This window comes from Panicum hallii, chromosome 9 (assembly GCF_002211085.1).
Source record: "Panicum hallii strain FIL2 chromosome 9, PHallii_v3.1, whole genome shotgun sequence".
Taxonomy (NCBI): domain Eukaryota; kingdom Viridiplantae; phylum Streptophyta; class Magnoliopsida; order Poales; family Poaceae; genus Panicum; species Panicum hallii.
The window spans coordinates 1281856-1300684 of NC_038050.1; the positions used below are offsets into that span (position 1 = coordinate 1281856).

General features: G+C 44.4%; 1 protein-coding gene and 1 pseudogene across 1 annotated transcript; both read left to right on the forward strand.

Moving 5' to 3' along the window:
- Positions 1-10254, forward strand: LOC112875993 (annotated as a pseudogene).
- A 1432-nt stretch (positions 10255-11686) lies between these two features.
- Positions 11687-16865, forward strand: LOC112877055 (galactokinase). The gene is made up of 13 exons (XM_025941259.1): positions 11687-11968; positions 12083-12255; positions 13021-13067; positions 13194-13288; positions 13381-13463; positions 13798-13866; positions 14003-14188; positions 14515-14649; positions 15266-15400; positions 15644-15714; positions 15877-15954; positions 16232-16373; positions 16453-16865. Exons 1-13 carry the CDS (start codon positions 11791-11793, stop codon positions 16564-16566), a joined length of 1506 nt encoding a protein of 501 aa, XP_025797044.1. The 5' UTR covers positions 11687-11790; the 3' UTR covers positions 16567-16865.
- Positions 16866-18829: the final 1964 nt, after the last annotated feature.

An 18829-nucleotide genomic window follows, 5' to 3' on the forward strand; every position in this document is an offset into this window, starting at 1 on the left:
AATTCCATTCCTCTCCCATTCTTCTCGTACGCGGCCGATTTCGACCTCCCCCGGCACACGACGCATCACCATCCCCCCCCACCGAACCCCTGCCCCCGTCCCCCCGCCTCCGCTTCCGCCCCCGCAGCCGCCCCCGCGCCCGCTCGTCCTCTTCCCCCCCGCGCCGCCTCGGGGACGCCCCGGTCGGCGATGTGGCGGGAGCATGCTGGGACCGCTCCTCAGGCTCCTCTCGGGGTGCGGCGGGGTCTGGCCCACCTCACCGGCCCCCGGCTCCGCCTCCGCCTCGGGGGAAGACTCTGAGGGCCACGACGGCCTCCTCTGGTGGCGCGACCTCGCGCGCTGCCACGCCGGCGAAGTCTCCGTCGCCGTCGCCCAAGCCAACCAGGTGCTCGAGGACCAGTGCCGCCTCGAGTCCGCCCCGCCCCTGGGCACCGTCATCGGCGTCTTCGACGGCCACGGCGGCCCCGACGCCGCCCGCTTCGCCTGCGACCACCTCTTCCCCAACCTCCGAGGTAACCCAAACCCGAATGCAACCCATCTTCGTTTGCCCGAGCGAAGCGGATGGCGTGAGATTGTAGTCGATGTTTGATCTGCGCGCAGAGGCGACCTCCGGCACTCAGGGCGTGACCGCGAACGCCGTCAGGGAGGCGTTCCTGGCTACGGAGGCAGGCTTCCTCGAGCTCGTGTCGCGCCTGTGGGAAACCCAGCCGGACATCGCCACGGTTGGCACGTGCTGCCTCGTCGGCGTTGTGCACAAGAGAACCCTGTTCATCGCCAGCCTCGGCGACTCTCGAGCTGTTCTCGGGAAGAAAGTGGGCCGCACCGGGCAGATTGCTGCGGAGCAGTTGTCCAGTGAGCACAATGCCAACCAGGAGGCCGTCAGGCAGGAGCTCATGGCACAGCACCCGGATGATCCTCAGATTGTTGCCCTCAAGCATGGGGTATGGAGAGTGAGGGGCCTCATTCAGGTCGGTCTTATCCGAATCCCTTGTTTTGTTTTGTATCCATTGATGAGACTGGAGACTTACATATTGTGCTTATCCGGTGAGTGGTGCAGGTGTCGAGATCAATCGGTGATGTATACCTGAAACATGCAAAGTATAACACAGAGCGGATCAAACCCAAGTTCAGGCTTTCTGAATCATTCACCAGGCCAATACTGAGCGCTGATCCATCTATCATCTCCCGCAATCTTCAACCAAGTGACAGTTTCATCATATTTGCATCAGATGGTTTGTGGGAACACCTGAGTAATCAGGATGCCGTCGAGATTGTTCACAATCACCAACGAGCTGTAAGATTCCAATGTTTTAGTTTCCACCACTTAACTTGTCTATGCAATTTTCTTGAGGCTTTCTCTCATTTCCTATGATGACCTTAAAACATCCTCAAAAAGTTCAAGTCCAGAACAATTATCATCACAGCTATGTATTAACAGTAAATGCTAGAATCTCTCTTATGGAGTTTTTGTTTCCCACATTGTAGCAACAATTTTACTATACCAAAAGTTTTGGTTTGCAGTAAAAGGATCAGCAGTACTAGAGAATTGTTGCTAAACACTTGTAGAACCTATTTATAAAACACCTGGTACTAGCTGTGGACTACGATTGCATTTGCTTATAAGCAAAGGAGAATATAACTTTGCTGCATTAAAATCTAGGCTGCACCATTTTGGGAGCATTGGAATGAAATTGAGTAGTCCATTATGGCCAGAGTTGTTGCTACAAGACAAACAATTAATTCATTCTGGATATTTTGCTGGTGCCCAACCTGTATTCAGTCCCCACAGTTCTGCACCTGTTATGATCCCTATAGGGTTAAATGCTGGCAACACATTTCCCAGTGAGCAGTTATACCCTTGATTGCTTTGCAGCTAGGATTACCCTATTGCTTTAAAGAGCATGATCATTTTTTCCCCACTAATATAAATCATTTCTTATGGGTTTCATTTCCATTAGAGTGGCTGATTTTTTACGCTGGTTCGCCAAACCTAACACAACCCTCCACATTTTCTCATCGCGGGCTTGGGACCGGCAACGGCAGTGTCGGGGTGGCACCTATCGAGGAGAAGTTGATTCAACATCGGTTGAGATGGTTTGGACATGTACAACGGAGGCCTCCCGAGGCGCCGGTGCGTAGTGGAGTTTTAAAGCGGGGCGATAATGTAAAGAGAGGTAGAGGTAGACCTAGACTAACTTGGGACGAGACGGTTAAGAGAGACCTTAAGGAGTGGAATATCGCTAAGGAATTAGTTATGGATAGGAGCGCTTGGAGATTAGCAATTAATGTACCTGAACCGTGACCTTTGTTACTTTTTGTTTAACCCCTAACTCTTCCTTTGGCTTGTGCACTTTTTGTGTTTCTTATTCTTGTTTTCTGTGGGTTTCATCTCTAGCCTACCCCAACTTGCTTGGGACAAAAGGCTAAGTTGTTGTTTGTTGTTTGTTAATATAAATCATTTGGAAGTTATGGGGTAAAAAGTGAGCCGTGTCAATGTTGTACGACCCACGAGTAATGCAGCAAGGGGAACTGAGGCCATGATAGTTATTGTCTGATGGTGCAACCTGTGTGCATGGTTATTTAGATCTGCAACTACAACATAATAAAATGTACTACTGGCATGGAAGGAATATCGGTTTTGAGTTGTTTTTGGAGTTCTGGGGATGCAGTACCATGACTTAGGTCCATTTAGTCACTTTCTCTTGTTGTTAGTTGTTTATTTGTTTGGTCTGCTGCCTCTTGATGACTCATGATTTCACTCTGAGGCCATGGTTGGACGTGTTATTGCTGCGTACACCGAAATACCAAGTAAAGCAGTTGCATACAGTCAATAATTTGACATGCTAGTTTACTGTGCTACTCTAATGCACACAATAGAAGTTTAATTTATTTACACTGATGCAAGGTTTGCTCTGATTTTACTGGCTGGTGGGCTGTTGCTTAAACCGATAAAATGAGCTTAGTCATACAGTGAGTTACTTTTGTTATTTTCCAGAACCAGAGTTGCTCTTACTATGATTGCCACCATTTTCTTTATTCAGGGAAGTGCAAGAAGACTCATCAAAGCTGCTCTCCAAGAAGCAGCACGGAAGCGTGAGATGCGTTACTCGGACCTTACTAAGATCGACAAGAAGGTCCGGAGGCATTTTCATGACGACATTACCGTCATCGTCTTATTTATAAATTATGACCTATTAGTGAAAGGCGCTGCACGAGGACAACCCCTCTCTATCAGATGCGCTCTAGATTATTGACAGCGAGTTAGTTCATCCTCCAGTGGTGTTCAGCTCCCACCAGCAGCAATATCCAGAGTCCGATGACGAATGGTCAACTGGTTGTGAAAAGCACACAACCTCCGGCAGCAGTTTTCTTTTCATTTTCCATTTTGCACATAAGATCGAGAAGTCACTAAATTGCCAGTTTTCCCCTCTTAAACTATGTCGGATGAAATGCGGTTACTCTTCAGTTTTGGAGATATAAGCCTAGAGCTTGAGGGAAGGTTATAAAGGATCCTGTAACTTCTGATTGATTCATTCTCTAGTTCTTTCTGTATGTAAGAATTATAAGCTTGTTTAACCATAGCTCTGACGTTTCTGACAGCGACAAGGTTCTGGCACTCCAAAAGCCACAATGGGAAGAAATTGCGTAGTTTATTATGCGTCGGGGTTGGTAATAACCTATCACTGATCTGTGATCTGTGCCTCCAATGGTATTTGCCTGGTCGATGATGCACCAGATGCCATGATGTCCTGGAGTATGAATTATGATTAATCTGATTATCAGTCCTTGACGCCCGGAAATTCTAAAAAAAAAATCAGTGAACGGCTGGTGTGAGTTTGTGCAAGTGAAGATCTGAACAATTCTCCCTTCTTGAAACGCTGAAGAAATCTCCTGAGAATTGAGATGGTTATCGTGCGAATCAAGCTCAGGTTTCTCGTATCATAACTTCATAAGCCCAGTCTCGTGTGATGAAAGCGCCATCAAATTCTAACAGTGAAGCGAGACGCGTATCAGGCTATCAGCAGGAAGCCGCGTCAGTCGGCCATCCATTCCCGCGCGAGCGAAAACCATTCCCGCTCAAGACGACGTTACCTCTCTCTCGTCGCTGCGCTTCAACTCTCTCCCTTCCCGCCCTCGCTCCTCCCCTGAGCTAGGGTTCCATGGATCCCGCCGCCGCGGCCTCCGCCGACGGAGGCGCATTCCTGGAGTTCGTCGATTACGCTGTCTCCATGCTCTCCTCGTCCGGCGGCGACGGCAACGAGTCACCGGGGGACGGGCCGGCGCCGGCGCGACCGCCGTGGGGGTGGGTGGTGGCGCAGGTGCTCAAGTCGTGCTGTGCCTACTCCAGTGGCGTCACCGCCGCCATCATCCTCTCCGATCTCTTCCAGGTTAGCTTGATTCGATTCGCTGCAGCGCTGTGGGCGGGAACTAGCCATTCTATAAGTTGTTCGTTCAAGTTCGCTTACAGTGGTAATTGACTAATTGAATCGCCACATCGCTATTTATGCTACCTAGTCGAGACTACAGTCTCAGTAGATCGCCATTTCCGTAATCTGTTACGGTATTTGCTTATTTATGTTTTGCGCTCTGCTCGAACCTGAAGCAAATGTCAATGTGGGGGAAGGGTTTCTCTAGAAAATTAATACGAAGGCAATATGAACTGTCTGTCTACTTCCATAGCTTTTGGTACTGCCGAAGTAATTATATGTTCTGATTAAAAAATGATCCTTCGCAGTTCAACCAATGACCTCTTTTGTGTTTTCCATAGTAGGAGCTAACATTTGGCTTCTCTTGGTAGTCTTGGACAGAACAGCATAAATCCCTAACCTCAAAGAGGAAGGTCGAGCTGACCAAACTTATAAACACGAGGAATAAGAGGAGGAGGCTTCCTAATACTGTTACAATCGATTCTATCCATGAGAAGAACTTCCTATCTCCCAAGAGTGTCCTTGAAGCTGTTGTCATTGATGCGTTCGTCCTTCCCGGTATGCTTGTACACTTATGCTATACTTCTATGCTATGAACAAACTATATTTGTCTATACTTTTCTAGGTTAGTTGAACAATGGAGCATCACAGAGGTTTCAAGTAAACTGGGTGGCTGCCACCCATAGGCCATAACTTCCAAATTTCTATTCATTTGGTTTCATCGACCCATTTGATCCAACATAATTCATGATCAAACTTGCTTGCAATTTGAACTTACTTTTGGTGCATTATCACTTTATCAGTGATTTGATTTTCTCGACTGCTCCCTTAGTCGTGTGTCATTCTTCTAGGTACAAACATATACATGCTTACCTTGGGAGACATGTGGAGCGCATCCACTATCGACCTATATTTACACCGAAGGTAGATTTGACTACATATTGCTTAGTTATGTTCATATTTTTTTTAGTTGATGTAAGTTAGTGAGAATGTATCAGAAAATTTGAATGGATCTAGACATGGAATGCTGCAACAGTAACTATGCTATAAGAAATCTCTGTTGAACTTTGAGCACTCCGTTAATTGTTCATTGCCCTCAGATGAGTATAATACGCAACTCTTCTAGTCGTAGGATAGTAAAGATCTTTCTGATTTACAAAAGTTAGATTATTGATCCTTCACCCGTAATAGGTAATAGTGTATGTTATGTCCTCCCAAATGATCAATCAGTAATTTAGTATTATCTGTTATTTTTTTGGAATACAATTCATGGGAGAGTTTTGTTTATTTCCTTATCTAGATTACTCTTGGTACTTGGAATACTTACACAAGTTCTTGTACCAACATAAACTTTATTTCAGGTACTATGACTGCATAGGACAGTATGGTATATTGAAGAAAGGTCGAGAAGTTATGCTCACAGGATGTTGTCTTCGTACAGCCATGGAGGGATCTGGTCATGCTCGTATTTTGCCCACAGAATACATGGTGATATTACTTGATGAGGTATCCGTTCAATGCATACGTATGTAAGGCAGTGCTGCTCAAAGGCTCAGAGCACATATTTTACTTGCAATTTATTACTTGTTAAGTAAAGTTTCTTTGTGTTAGTTGCATATTTGACCTGCACAAGCCCACAATTGGAACATAAATAATTTGATAAAAAAAATCATTTCCTCCATGTCTATTTTAGCTGTCACTGTAATTGTAAGCCTCTTAATTCTTAAAATAATACAGGCTTGCTATGTTATACCTGTTTCATTTCATTAAAAAGAATACATTATGCTTAAATAATTTCACCTTTAGCTGTTAGAGGTCAAATAGGGCATCTGTAGTGGTCAGTAAACTTTGTTTTAGTTCGTGCACGTTTGTAATTATGCAGGACCAAGATGAAGATGCCATGTTACTTGCTGCACAGTTTTGCACCTACTCATTCTCATCTATGATTCTAGATGAAAGTAGAAATGACGTTCCATACTCATTTTATGCAAGGTAAAGTGATATTTATGGACTTCTGTTATACTTACAAGCATGATATTTCATTAGACATTAGCAATATGTTTCCTCATTCCTTTTGCCTTTTAAAATATTTGACTGTGGTAAAATATATGATCACTTGCATATAAAGTGCTGATGGTTTGCTGATAAACATGTGGGGATTTGGGGTTTAGTAATCTACTACTTTGTTGGATAGACATTCACCACCCTTTTCTTGCAGGATTGAAAAGATTGAGTCCCTGGAACCTTTTAGGTGTACAGAAAGAAAGCAGGTTGTTCTTGTAGACAATGATGATGCAAAGATGAATTTTATTTTATGGGGAGAGCAGGTTTTACTTGCAAATCTTTTCAGGTTCATTCCACTCCGTCTAAGAATTGCCAAATATTTCATTAGAGTATAGTAAGCCAAACATTTTATTTCAGTGCAGGGAGCATGCTTGCTCTGGATAGGCCTTTCATCGCAAATTTTGTAGACAGTAATCATGAGGAGTCTCAAGAACTGTGTCTTGAATATGGCAGTGCAACACAGGTTTACATGGTGCCCATTGCTCAACAAGAAGAACAGGTTTGTAGGGATGCCTCGATAGTTCTTTCAGGATGCATTGATAGTTCTTTCTCCATAACTCCAAGTCTCCAACTGATCAACATGTGACGTCTGTGCTAGGTACCTTTTACACCTACTCAAATGAAGAGTCAAGGACCTCGACTATCGTGTCTTCCGACTGATAATGTAGCTTCACAAGTAACGTTACCACGAGATTTGCATGGTTCAGTTGACTTCAGCAAATATCCATTTCGAGTATGTAACTTTACCTTCGTTCATTTGAGCTTCTCTCGGGAGATACGTTTTGCCAACCATTATTTAATGATTCTGATGATCCTTAAATCTGTATTAACTACTCATTTAAACTGGTTTGCTTGTGATAGTACTGTGATTAGCTTAACGTACTGCTGAGTTTCAAGTATTGATCTCTTATTAGCTAGTACATCTCATAATATAAATAGTTTGGGATAGTTCTTTCCAAATAAAAACTGCGCATATTCACCATGCAGTCACTTTTTGCTTATCACTAAGTGTTGGTGAACACTTGCTCACCCCTTTAATCACTTTTTAGAACATTGATACCATAAGCTCCTCAGCATGCACATGCAAATATTTCCCTACCATCAATATGGCATTGCCTTTTTTATGTTCTTAGTAAGTACAGCGTACTTCTAGAGAATAATACCTGATGTCTCATGCTTTCTGCACTATTTTCTGTTTATCAAATTTTTGATGATCATTGCTTTTTTCATGCTGTATAATATACTTAACTTTTTAGGTATATGTAAGTGATCTTCATGATAAAATGGTGGGAGTCTGTCTGTTTGGTACCATAACTAGTGTTTGCAAAGCAAGCACATCAGGGACTGCATTTTATTTGGAGCTAGTAGACACAACACGAGTTGTTCTGATCAAGCTTATCTTTATTGGACCCTGGTACCTTTTTTATACTTAAATGATGGCCTATTTATTTTCTTGCCGTCCATTCTCTTATCTTCAAATGTTTGTTGTGCTAATTCATTGCGCCTTATTTGCAATATATTCTTCTTCTTTTTTGCAATGGTTAAGCAGACATGCATTATCTGTTTGGAAGATTAAGCGCGAGGTCTTAGATTCCTAAGTCTGGTCAACATATTGAACTCAATACACTTAGGGATACTGACAGTATCAATCTGCTTGTGCATATATGATCAGTATGATATGATGGTTGAAATAAAAGTTACCCAGTCTTTGACTTTCTGAAAAATGATTATTTAAGAGTTTTACAGGCAAAATCAATTTTGACTTACAACAAGCCAAGTGATTCCCCCCTTGCATAGGCACTGATGTTGTGAAGGCAAATACAATGAACCCATCGTATGAGCTGCATGCTGTGATTAGAAGTTTCATTTGATATCTAATCTAAATACAATCTTTTGTTGTTTCACATATGTTGTTTCCTATGCCAACTGAACTTTATACCCACCATGCACTTGAATTCTATACGGTGTATAAACGCCTCTTTCTGTGCAGGTCATTAGGTAGAGTAGGAGTTGGACATATGGTGTACATCTCCGGTTTGGCTTGCACCATGAGTTCAACAAACATGTGAGCGGCATTTTCTTTTATGTTAACTTGTATTGTCTATATGCTACAATGTGATTAGCTTGAAGAAAAAGTGCTACAATGTGCGCAAAGTTCTGGTTGGTGGGCTGGTGGCTAACTTTCCGTTAACAGCCTTGAAGTCTCATGGCGCGAGAAGGAGCCAGGGTCCCTGTTTGTTAACTTGAGCTTGCTGCCAGCGCTGCTGAATTCTTCGTGCCTGCATAATTTAGCACCCTTATCCGATCTTCCCCGTTTGACAAACAGAACACATGTAAGTCTTATTTATTACTGTTGTGAGGCCTCTTCCATAGCTTTTCAAGTTTAATTGAGCTGACATTTAGATAAATCTATGGATAACATTTTAGCAAACAACAACCTGAACACCTTTAACATGCTCGGGAGGGTACTATGATACCACTACACAAGATGCGCTGGTTTCTTAAAAAAAACATGCTCTGATATGTAAAAGTACATTAAATGGCTAAAAATGGTCGCAATCTGTTTTCTTTCATTTCCTAAGAACTCCATTGCATTCTTCAATTGTGACCAAATTCTTTTGAGTTGCTAACATCCTGTATTTGTTTGACGTCTTCATGTTTAGGTATGCCGTGTTCGACTAGACCACATTGATTGCAACAGCTTAAAGGTGCTATTATTCCACAACATTTGTGGCTGTGTTGTGAATGAGCATTCAGGCGAACTTCAATGTTCTTTTTGTAAGGTTTCCTGCCATAGTGGGTTTGTGCATGGCTTTCAGTTGCACTTGACCATTGCAGACGACAGTGCAAAGGTCTTTGCTTGGTGCGTCGGGCAAACGGCCATCGAGTTCCTTCAGATATCTCCTGATGAATATCTGGAACTCCCTGAGGTACGAACTACAAAGCTTGCCCACCACATCATGAAAAAAAAATGCATTGCTTTTGAGCTTGCCATTGCACACAAGATTTGATTTTGTAGGGTCGCATAGTGGAACTGCTTCACTCCATTCTCACGCAAGTTTTCTGCTGATAAATGATCAGGATGAACGGGCAATGTACCTGTACACTCTCCAGAACGAGAGTTTCATGGTTGCAATTGCGAATACCAGCAAGCGGGTCGATGGATGTGGTGCGAGTGACGAAGCTCTCCCGGTTTGGGAGATCACAAGAGCCCAAAAATGCGAGTGACTTTCTTCAGTTGTTGGGAAAGGAAAAGTTCTCTTGAGGGAAAGTTGCTGCCCATGTCTTATTTCAAAGTTTGGTTTATGGTGCATCAGCAATGCTTTCTTGTAAGTAAGCTTAAGGAGAACGTCAGCTAACTAAAACACTCGAGAGTGATGAGCAAAAAACGCCGTCCGGGTCTGCAGGAGATTTCGAGGACGAGTACTGAAGCCAACCTGGCTGCCTTTTGGCCCTTTGCCAACGCCGGTGGCTCTGCGCATGGTGTGAGGCAGACCCAGCGGAACCGAATAACGCTTGCTTCAACGGGTTCTGATTTCTGAGGCTAGGAGCCCAGCCTAGGACCGTCCAGGCCTTTTTCTGACCGTGGCTGGACTCTGACGCTGCTGTGTTGCGCATTTTTTTAGTAACCCCTTATTTATTTATTTATTTATTTATTAGAGAACCCTGGCAGATTGTTAGGAATCCTAACCTAGTGTCTATTGGAAGTATCTGTATTATCATGTCCATCAATACACCACCTTTATATGGCAATTACAATTCATAGTGTCGGTCTATACCTTTAGAAACTACACTCTGCAACCTATAATATTATTTTGATGTGGATTTTAATTAAACTCATTCTCTTTTCTCCACTTATATTATTTCTCTATTTATTATGAAGACACCACATCACTCATAGTGCAAAGTTGTAGTGTCTAGCGAATTGATTTACTATGAGATCCAGTTTCTTTTTTTATCCATTAGTATAATTAATGCTATGGAAACTATCCTACGTGAAGGGTTGGGATGCCTAACAGGTATCCGGATGTGATAATTTTATTTTATTCGGTTGCTTAAGAACCGGAAAGTCCAAGAAGAGTAGTAGTGTAAATGGTAAGCCTTAGTTGTATCTCCAACCCTTTTTAGTTCAAATACTTATGCTAATTCTTTAAATTGATATCTCATTTGAGAGAAGTAGTACAAAATTTAAAAAAATTAGCATAAATATTTAAACTAAGATACACCTAAAGATCACCAATTTTTACCTTTTTCGCTATAACCTGCATGCATGCGTAGTATTTGTCTTTTCTGCCCATACGCTTCACTCTTTTCCTCCCGTCGTGCTCGACTCTCCCGCTGCCAACGTCACCCTGTACGGCTCCGGCGGTGCCCCCTTCTGATGCGGTTCGATGACTCGTGGTTCGTGGAGGATTTTGACTTTGCAGCATACAGATGGCTTCATGGCTTGAATTGCGGATGAATCCATGATGCGACCGCTCACACACAGCATTGTGCTGCGCTTTTCCCGTCCACGTGTACCGCACTTTGGGATGCTTAATCAAGCAGATTTGTTTAATCAGTCATCTTAGATGCCGCGGCGCATCATCACGCCATTGACCAAAGTGGATCAAGGAGATGTTGCGAGGAGGCGCTGAGCTCGCACGCTGTAAAGTGGACTTCACCATGAAATGCTTTTTACTACCCGTGCATGCCCTCTAACCTTTTTCAACTGCCAGTCACAGTTAGACGGTCGAGCACCAGAGCATTTTCAAATTTCAACTGTCGAATGGGGCTTCATAGTATAGAGATTTTCCAACGGCCAGATCCTTATAATTCACACACGCTTAAATTGGTCCCGTAACAAAGTTTTGTGAAGTACTCCTATTCCTCTGTGGAGATCATGTGTCCATGTGTGAAACGAGAAACGGAGAGTTTGTTTTTGTTTTTCTCACTAACCTAGTAATCATTTTTCAACAAACTTGACCTTGGAAGGACTGGGACAGTGCCGATCATCATCTGATAAGTCCAGAAATACTACGTGGACGCTAGCCCGCACACGTGCCACATGGCCACCACCCCCGACGTCCATCCACTCCGACTCCGTTCGGACCCCACCTTTCACCGTCCGATTCGAGAACGCTCGGACTGGGGGCACTGACCGCTGGGCCCGCAAGAGTTACAAGTCGCGTATAAAAACGAAGCTACCAGAAAGCTTCAAGTCGCAGTCAATCGTTCGGGTCACGCCATACAACACGGATAGAGACGACAGCGCCGCAGCGCGAGGGTGACGACGACGACGACCACCACCACCGAGGCCATGGCGCAGCTGCCGTCCGGGAGCGTCGAGGCGGAGCTCGTACCGACGCTCTCCTCGCTGGAGCCGGTCTACGGCGAGGGCTCCCAGCTCGACGAGGCGCGGCTCCGCTTCGCCCGCCTCGGGGACCGCTTCGAGGCCGTCCACGGCGCCCGCCCGGCGCTCTTCGCCCGCTCCCCAGGTGGGTACTCGCTGCTACCGGGTTGGTTTCGACTTCAGGTTCCAGTGCGTTGAGAGTTGAGACTGATTTGGGGGCGGCGGAGCGCCGCGGTTGTATGTTCGCGTGTCGCTGCAGGGAGGGTGAATCTGATCGGGGAGCACATCGACTACGAGGGCTACTCGGTGCTGCCCATGGCCATCCGCCAGGACATGATCGTCGCGATCCGGAAGGCAGACGGCGGACAGGTGCGGGTCGCCAATGTCGACGACAAGTACCCCGTCTGTGTCTACCCGGCCGACCCCGACAAGGTACCAAGTGCTCTGCTCTGCTCCGGTCCGCTCCTTCCGGCGCGATCCGTCGCAATTGGTGACACGATTTGTAGGGGATGCGATGCAATTGGGGTTCAATTCGGGCGGTGATTGGGGTGACAGTTGCTATCAGGGAATGTTTTGGTGAGATTCTCAAGCCGTGCGCCGAATTAATCTGCGTTTAATTGCTCGGGGAGAGAGGGAGGGAGGTAGGGCACGAGAATCTTGTTCCTATCTTTAGGCTGCGGTGGTTATATTGCTTCCGATCAATTAGCATATCGCAACAAAAAGCTCGTGATGCGGGGCCTGCCGCCGATTCGGTTCCTTGCCCGTGAACTTAATAATTTAGGGATCTACGTGGGTCACTGAACTGTGGACCCTCCTTGGGGACTTGAAGTGGGTTACTTTGTTTCAGCGTAGTGGGAGTAGTGGACCTGCAGGACAGCTCGAGCAGCCTGCTACCGCTAACAGTTTAACTATTTTTGATGAAACCTAACAGTTTAACTATTAAATGCTAATTTCTGGTACCATGATGCAGCAAATGCCAGCGTAGTTTGCTTGTTCAAAAATGTTTGTTTTGTTTTGTGCCCAAGTGTATTTTCCTTTTTTTAATAACAAATGGCATTTATATCTGCTGGCTGACATTGTAAGGTTAGTACTGAATCCGCCTGCAGTACAAAACGTGACGTGCCTTTTGTTGACTAATTTCTGTAATAACATTTGGCCGTGATTTTAACAACACTAATTATTTTGTTTATCGTGCAGGAAATTGACATAAAAAACCACAAATGGGGGCACTATTTCATGTGTGGGTAAGTTGTGATTTCGAATTAATGCCGCAGAAACCTGGATATTGATAGGTTTTGCTGCTTCCCAATTATTGCGATAGTAAAAGGTGATTATATTATTCATATCCACTTACAATTTGCCATCTACAGATACAAGGGCGTATATGAATATTGTAGATCAAAAGGGATAGATCTGGGCAAACCTGTTGCGCTTGATGTTGTTGTTGATGGCACAGTGCCTCAAGGTCCAACTCAGTGCTTTTTTTTTTCAAAATTAGTTTCCTTCTCTTCAGTCGATGTGCAACATCACAAGTTTGCTGTTGCTACTCTTATGCAGGATCTGGTCTATCAAGCTCTGCAGCATTTGTCTGTTCAGCAACAATTGCTATCATGGGGGTCCTTGAGAAAAACTTCCCAAAGGTATTACTTTCTGCAGAGTAATTAATTTTTGTGGTTGGCAAAAAGCTAGTGCATTTTATGTCCAATGAAGATATAAGTGTCGGATGCAGCAGAAGTGAATGTCCTGTTTGCATTACATCAATTAGACCAGTGGAAAGTGGATACCCATTACTGATTTTTTTTGGGCGAAAAAGCAATAGTTTTTTTGACACACCTAAATTGATGGTGGTTGCTGCATAAGCTGATGCATAGTAGCTGGGATTGAGTTGATTGCCAATCAGATGAACGTTCACCCTTTTTTATGTGGGAAATTTCAATTTATAGTATTTATGAAGATAATATTCAAATCATGCAGAAAGAAGTTGCTCAATTCACGTGTCTGTCTGAGCGCCACATTGGAACACAGTCTGGAGGCATGGATCAGGTAATACAATCCAGAACTTTCTTACTTCAGGTGTTTCTTATATTCTTTGTAAGCCACGTCAGCTGCTAAGTAAATTAAAATGCTTTGCTTAACACAATTGTCTTGTTCCTATTTAACAGTTCATTGTATTTTCCAGGCTATATCAATCATGGCCAAACCTGGATTTGCTGAGTTGATAGACTTTAACCCGATCCATGCAACTGATGTCCAACTACCTCGAGGTGGTACATTTGTTATTGCCCATTGTTTGGCAGAGTCCAAGAAAGCAGAGACAGCCGCAACAAACTACAACAACCGTGTTGTGGAGTGTCGCTTAGCAGCAGTAAGTGACTATTTAGTTTCATGAGGAGCTTTCCCATTCGAAAAAAAAAAATGAGGAGCTTTCCTGAAAAATGCTAGACAATCTCATACACCTTTCTGTTACTATATTTTGTCACTACCCCTTGTTAATAAAAATAAAACACCTTTTTTAATACATCTTAATAATACTGAAGTAACGTCAGAGGCCTTTTTTTAATTAAATTACACAAGTATGTTGACGTAATTCAGCTTGTAAGAAATATAACTTGTTCTACCTCGGCTTGAGCATGGAACTGGTCGCACAAAAGAAGGTTATTCCTTTTCATTTCTCAACCTTGTACCTTTCAGATTGTTCTTGCCATCAAACTAGGGATGGATACCAAAAAAGCTGTCTCTTCTGTTACAACGCTCTCAGATGTTGAGGGGCTATGTGTTTCTTTTGCTGGGAACGAAGGTTCATCTGATCCTGGAGTAGCTGTGAAGGTGCACATTTGTTTAACAAGTTTCGATAAATTGTTTTTCCATGTTTATTCTTGAAGAGAGGTTTGCAGTTCCAGGTTGCTCTTTTATAATTTTAGCATCCAGTTCTGCCAATTTATCCTATTTATTTCTTGAGAACACACATGGGGACTGTGCATCATCACTTAAGAGGAAAAAAATGTTTGATGAGCTCAAAGGCCAATCAACCATGACCAAGCCCTTCCCTTGATGAGCCACTGGTTGGCCTGACAGTAACCATCTAGGCATCTCAATATCTAGGATGCACTTAGTCACTAGGTATTGTGAGGCCTTTTGATTTGTTCCTGAGCATAAGGCTTAGCTTGATGGATCTGGAGTATATGAGTATTGTTGGTATTCCTTCTTCGATTGGGCAGTATTTTTTAGTGGCAACAGAGTCTCTTTGCTAGATTTTCCTTTCCTTTTATAATTTTGATACTGCATGATGTTAGTCACCAGGATGGTCCTTTGATGTTGGCTAGGGAGTAAGGATAAGATAACTCGTTTTCTTTTTGCTTAAAAGGATCAATCTTTGCAAATTGGAAGTGACGATACTTCTTAATTCTTAACCGTTTACTTGTATTGTTGTGCAACATTGCAGAAACTTCTGCACGAGGAGCCATATACAGTGGAAGAAATAGAGAAAATTACAGGTGAAAGCCTGACATCTGTCTTCAAGAGCTCTCAAACTTCCTTGGATGTCATAAAAGCTGCAAAGCACTACAAGCTATTTCAGGTTGATTTCTTGCCCTTATAGTTTGCAATCTTGAAGCCATCCAAGTTCTGCTACTCCAAGTTAAATGATCAAATATGGAACGACATGTTTGTTTATGAAAACCATTGCACATGGTCAGAGGACCTGTCTATCAATTTAGCAAAAAAAAATTTGAAAAGGAAATTTAGCAAACATTAAATTGAAGTTTGCTGCAACCTTAGTGCAGACGCTAATTGTACTGTGGTGATGCTATGTTAATTTCAGCGTGCTAGTCATGTCTACTCGGAAGCAAGGCGGGTTTATGCCTTCAGGGATACTGTCTCGTCAAAGCTCAGGTGTGTTGACCATTTTTAGTCGGCGTGTTTTCTACTCTTCTTTTCCCATGATATTGTGTTGATCCTCACAGGTTTACTTTGTAAATTGGTCCTGACAAATGTGTCTTTAGCGCAAGCATTATTGTTCTGATGACGGCCTGACGCTTAACTGTCTGTGTGCAGTGAAGAAGATAAGCTTAAGAAACTCGGTGATCTTATGAACGAAAGCCATTATAGCTGCAGCGTGCTATATGAATGCAGGTATATTTTCTGTGTACTGCTTAACCTATGAACATCTGTGACCGTAACTATCTAAACTTGTCCATGGCGATTGTTCTCCTGTACTGTCTATTAACTATACGACAACACTTGTTTTGCCACGAACAAGCTAGATTTCTTCCTCTTAATGAAAAACGTGCTCAGGCACGGTCGCAAAAATTGAACAAGCTAGGTTTACTAACAACCATAAATTTTGAAGTTTGGACGAGTTTTTCGGATACTTTGTTTATTAGCGTACTGATATGCTCCCCTCTGCCAGCTGCCCTGAGCTGGAGGAGCTTGTGAAAGTATGTAGAGATCATGGAGCCCTGGGAGCACGTCTGACGGGAGCTGGCTGGGGTGGCTGTGCAGTCGCTCTAGTCAAAGAACCCATCGTCCCGCAGTTCATCCTCAATCTAAAGGCAAGTTTTGAATGTTTCATCTTTCCATTTCCGAATACTGTAGCACTAAACGTCGTCTATTCACCTTTGTTTTGCGCAGGAAATGTTCTACAAATCAAGGATCGACCGGGGAGTGATCAAGCAGACGGATCTGGGGCTGTACGTGTTCGCGTCGAAGCCGTCGAGCGGCGCGGCCATATTCAAGTTGTTGTAGGCGGCGGGCGGGCGGCCATATTCTTTCGTTCGCCCGTTGTACATGAACCAAGCAGCAGCCAGCTAGCGATTGGCCAGGGATGAGACGCAGAATATAGCGTCTAGCTCCAGTTGCGTGCGACCCGGTGGACACCTCAAACTGTTGTATCGAATTACCATCTCATTAGAGATTAGAGACTCAGACCGTACATGTACTACCAAGTCGCCGCAGGCATGTCATGGACTGGAACAGCATTCTCGTCGCATGGCTAGCTCTCTGTGGCTCCTTGAGATCCCAGATACCACGGGCACTTGAAGCCATGCATCTCCTTCCTTCCTTGAAGTCATCGAGGTCAAGTTGGATAAGCCTTGGCATGGTGATCGGCCATCGATCGCGCGCTCGTGTGGCAGCCATGCCCTATGCATCCGTCCGTGTGGCATCGTGCCTGCCGCGACGTGCAAGCTGATGGGGTGATGGCTTGGCAGTGCCACCGACTCGCCGGCAGCCTGAACAAGAAGCCCCTGACCAACCACGCACGCCATGTGCGCGAGCCACCGTCTCTGGTTGGTCTCCGATCTCTTTCCCCTTTGCAGCAGCAGCAGCCTAGCTCCTCCTCTCGCCGGCCGGTCGTCGCCGCATTGAATGGGGCCGGTTGGGGCTCGGGAGAGGAAGCCGCCGCGTGCCGTGCGGCCGTGCCATACGGATCGATCGGAGCTGCTCGAGCCCTCGTCTCCCGTTGATCCGCGACGACTCGTGAAACGGGATGGATCGGAGCTAGTAGGATGGATGCAACACGGGGCCCCGATCCAAGTCTCGTCGCGATTTATGAGAGGCGGGCGCGACCCCTGCGCGTGCACGTCCGTCCACATACGTGCACATCAAGCTAGCGGTGCGACGACCCCGCTCGCTCGCTCACTCGTTGATCCCGTGCATTTTGATGTGGTTTTGGCTCGATGATTGTGAGACTACTATACGCGAGGCTGCTGCTTTCAGTTTCGAAATTAAGAATACAGGGCCAAAATCCCCTTATTGCGCATGTGGATCCGGATCAATATGTTGCCATATTTGGGTAGGTACATTGGCGTATGTCTCGTGGAATGAATATATATAGGGATTTGGGGGTGGCGCACGTACTACTCATCCATCATCCACCATTGTACGAGGTGTTGCCATACTACTCATAATATAGAAATCGGAGGATAGTATTACTTAAAGAAAAAGAAGAATATGGCATGGGGATCATCCGTTAAATTGTCCTAAAATTACATGTCCTTGTGTATAAGATCTCCTGTAAGATATATAGTGCTCATGTGCAAGGGCGACCTTATATTTTGGAATAAAACGGAGGTTCAATATCTAATATACATGCAGAGGCTATATATAGCTCTCTGCATGATCTGATCCTTGCGCGCATATATTCGTGCAGTTCCTACACATGATCGATTTAAGATCCACTACCCATATATCTGGGCCACCTTCTTCAGCGATCGTGATGATTGACCAAATGAAATCATTAATAATGGCTTTTAATTATTGCATAACGCGCGCGGTGACGCTGCACGATGATCAGGTACTCCTACTTACCTGCAACAATAAGCTCGGTCTGTACTAACTAACTATGTTCATCATACCTCCCGATCGTGTGACCTTTTTGATCTCTTCACTGTATGATGCATATGCCGCCGGCCGGCATGATCGATGAGGTGGCCACTCGCGCGCGGTTGTCGGTTGATGATAGTGGTTGATATATAGCTGTTACTTTGTTAGCAGCAGTAATCGCGCTCCTAGCTAGCTCATTTATAGATAGCAATAAAGGCGGTGCTGCACTAGCTGTATACTGTTTGCCGGCCGGTAACAAAAAGATTGAGCGGATTGGTCAGTTCGAGTTTGAATTCCAAGGAGGCAAGGACACGTCGTACGTGTTGCCTGCATACTTTTTCCGCCGTCCTTGATTATTGTACAAGTGAGGGGTATATCTTTGAATCAACTGGAGCTAACAGTTAGCTGGTAATCGTTTCTATTTGCTACTGAGACAACACACAAGAGAGGTGGGTAGTACGTATTTGTTCAAATTCGTTGGCATGAAGAGCTAAGCAAGAAATGCTTGGCAGCGGTGCTAGTTTTTCACCCGGTGCGAAGAATAGAAAATTATTGATTCTCTCTGTACTTGCTTGGTGTTCATGGGGAGAGGTGAAGAACAAATACTTTACTGCTGTGGGACCCAGATTAGCACATTCATAAAGTTTCTTCACACTGGACCAAGATAAGAAATATAGATATGTGA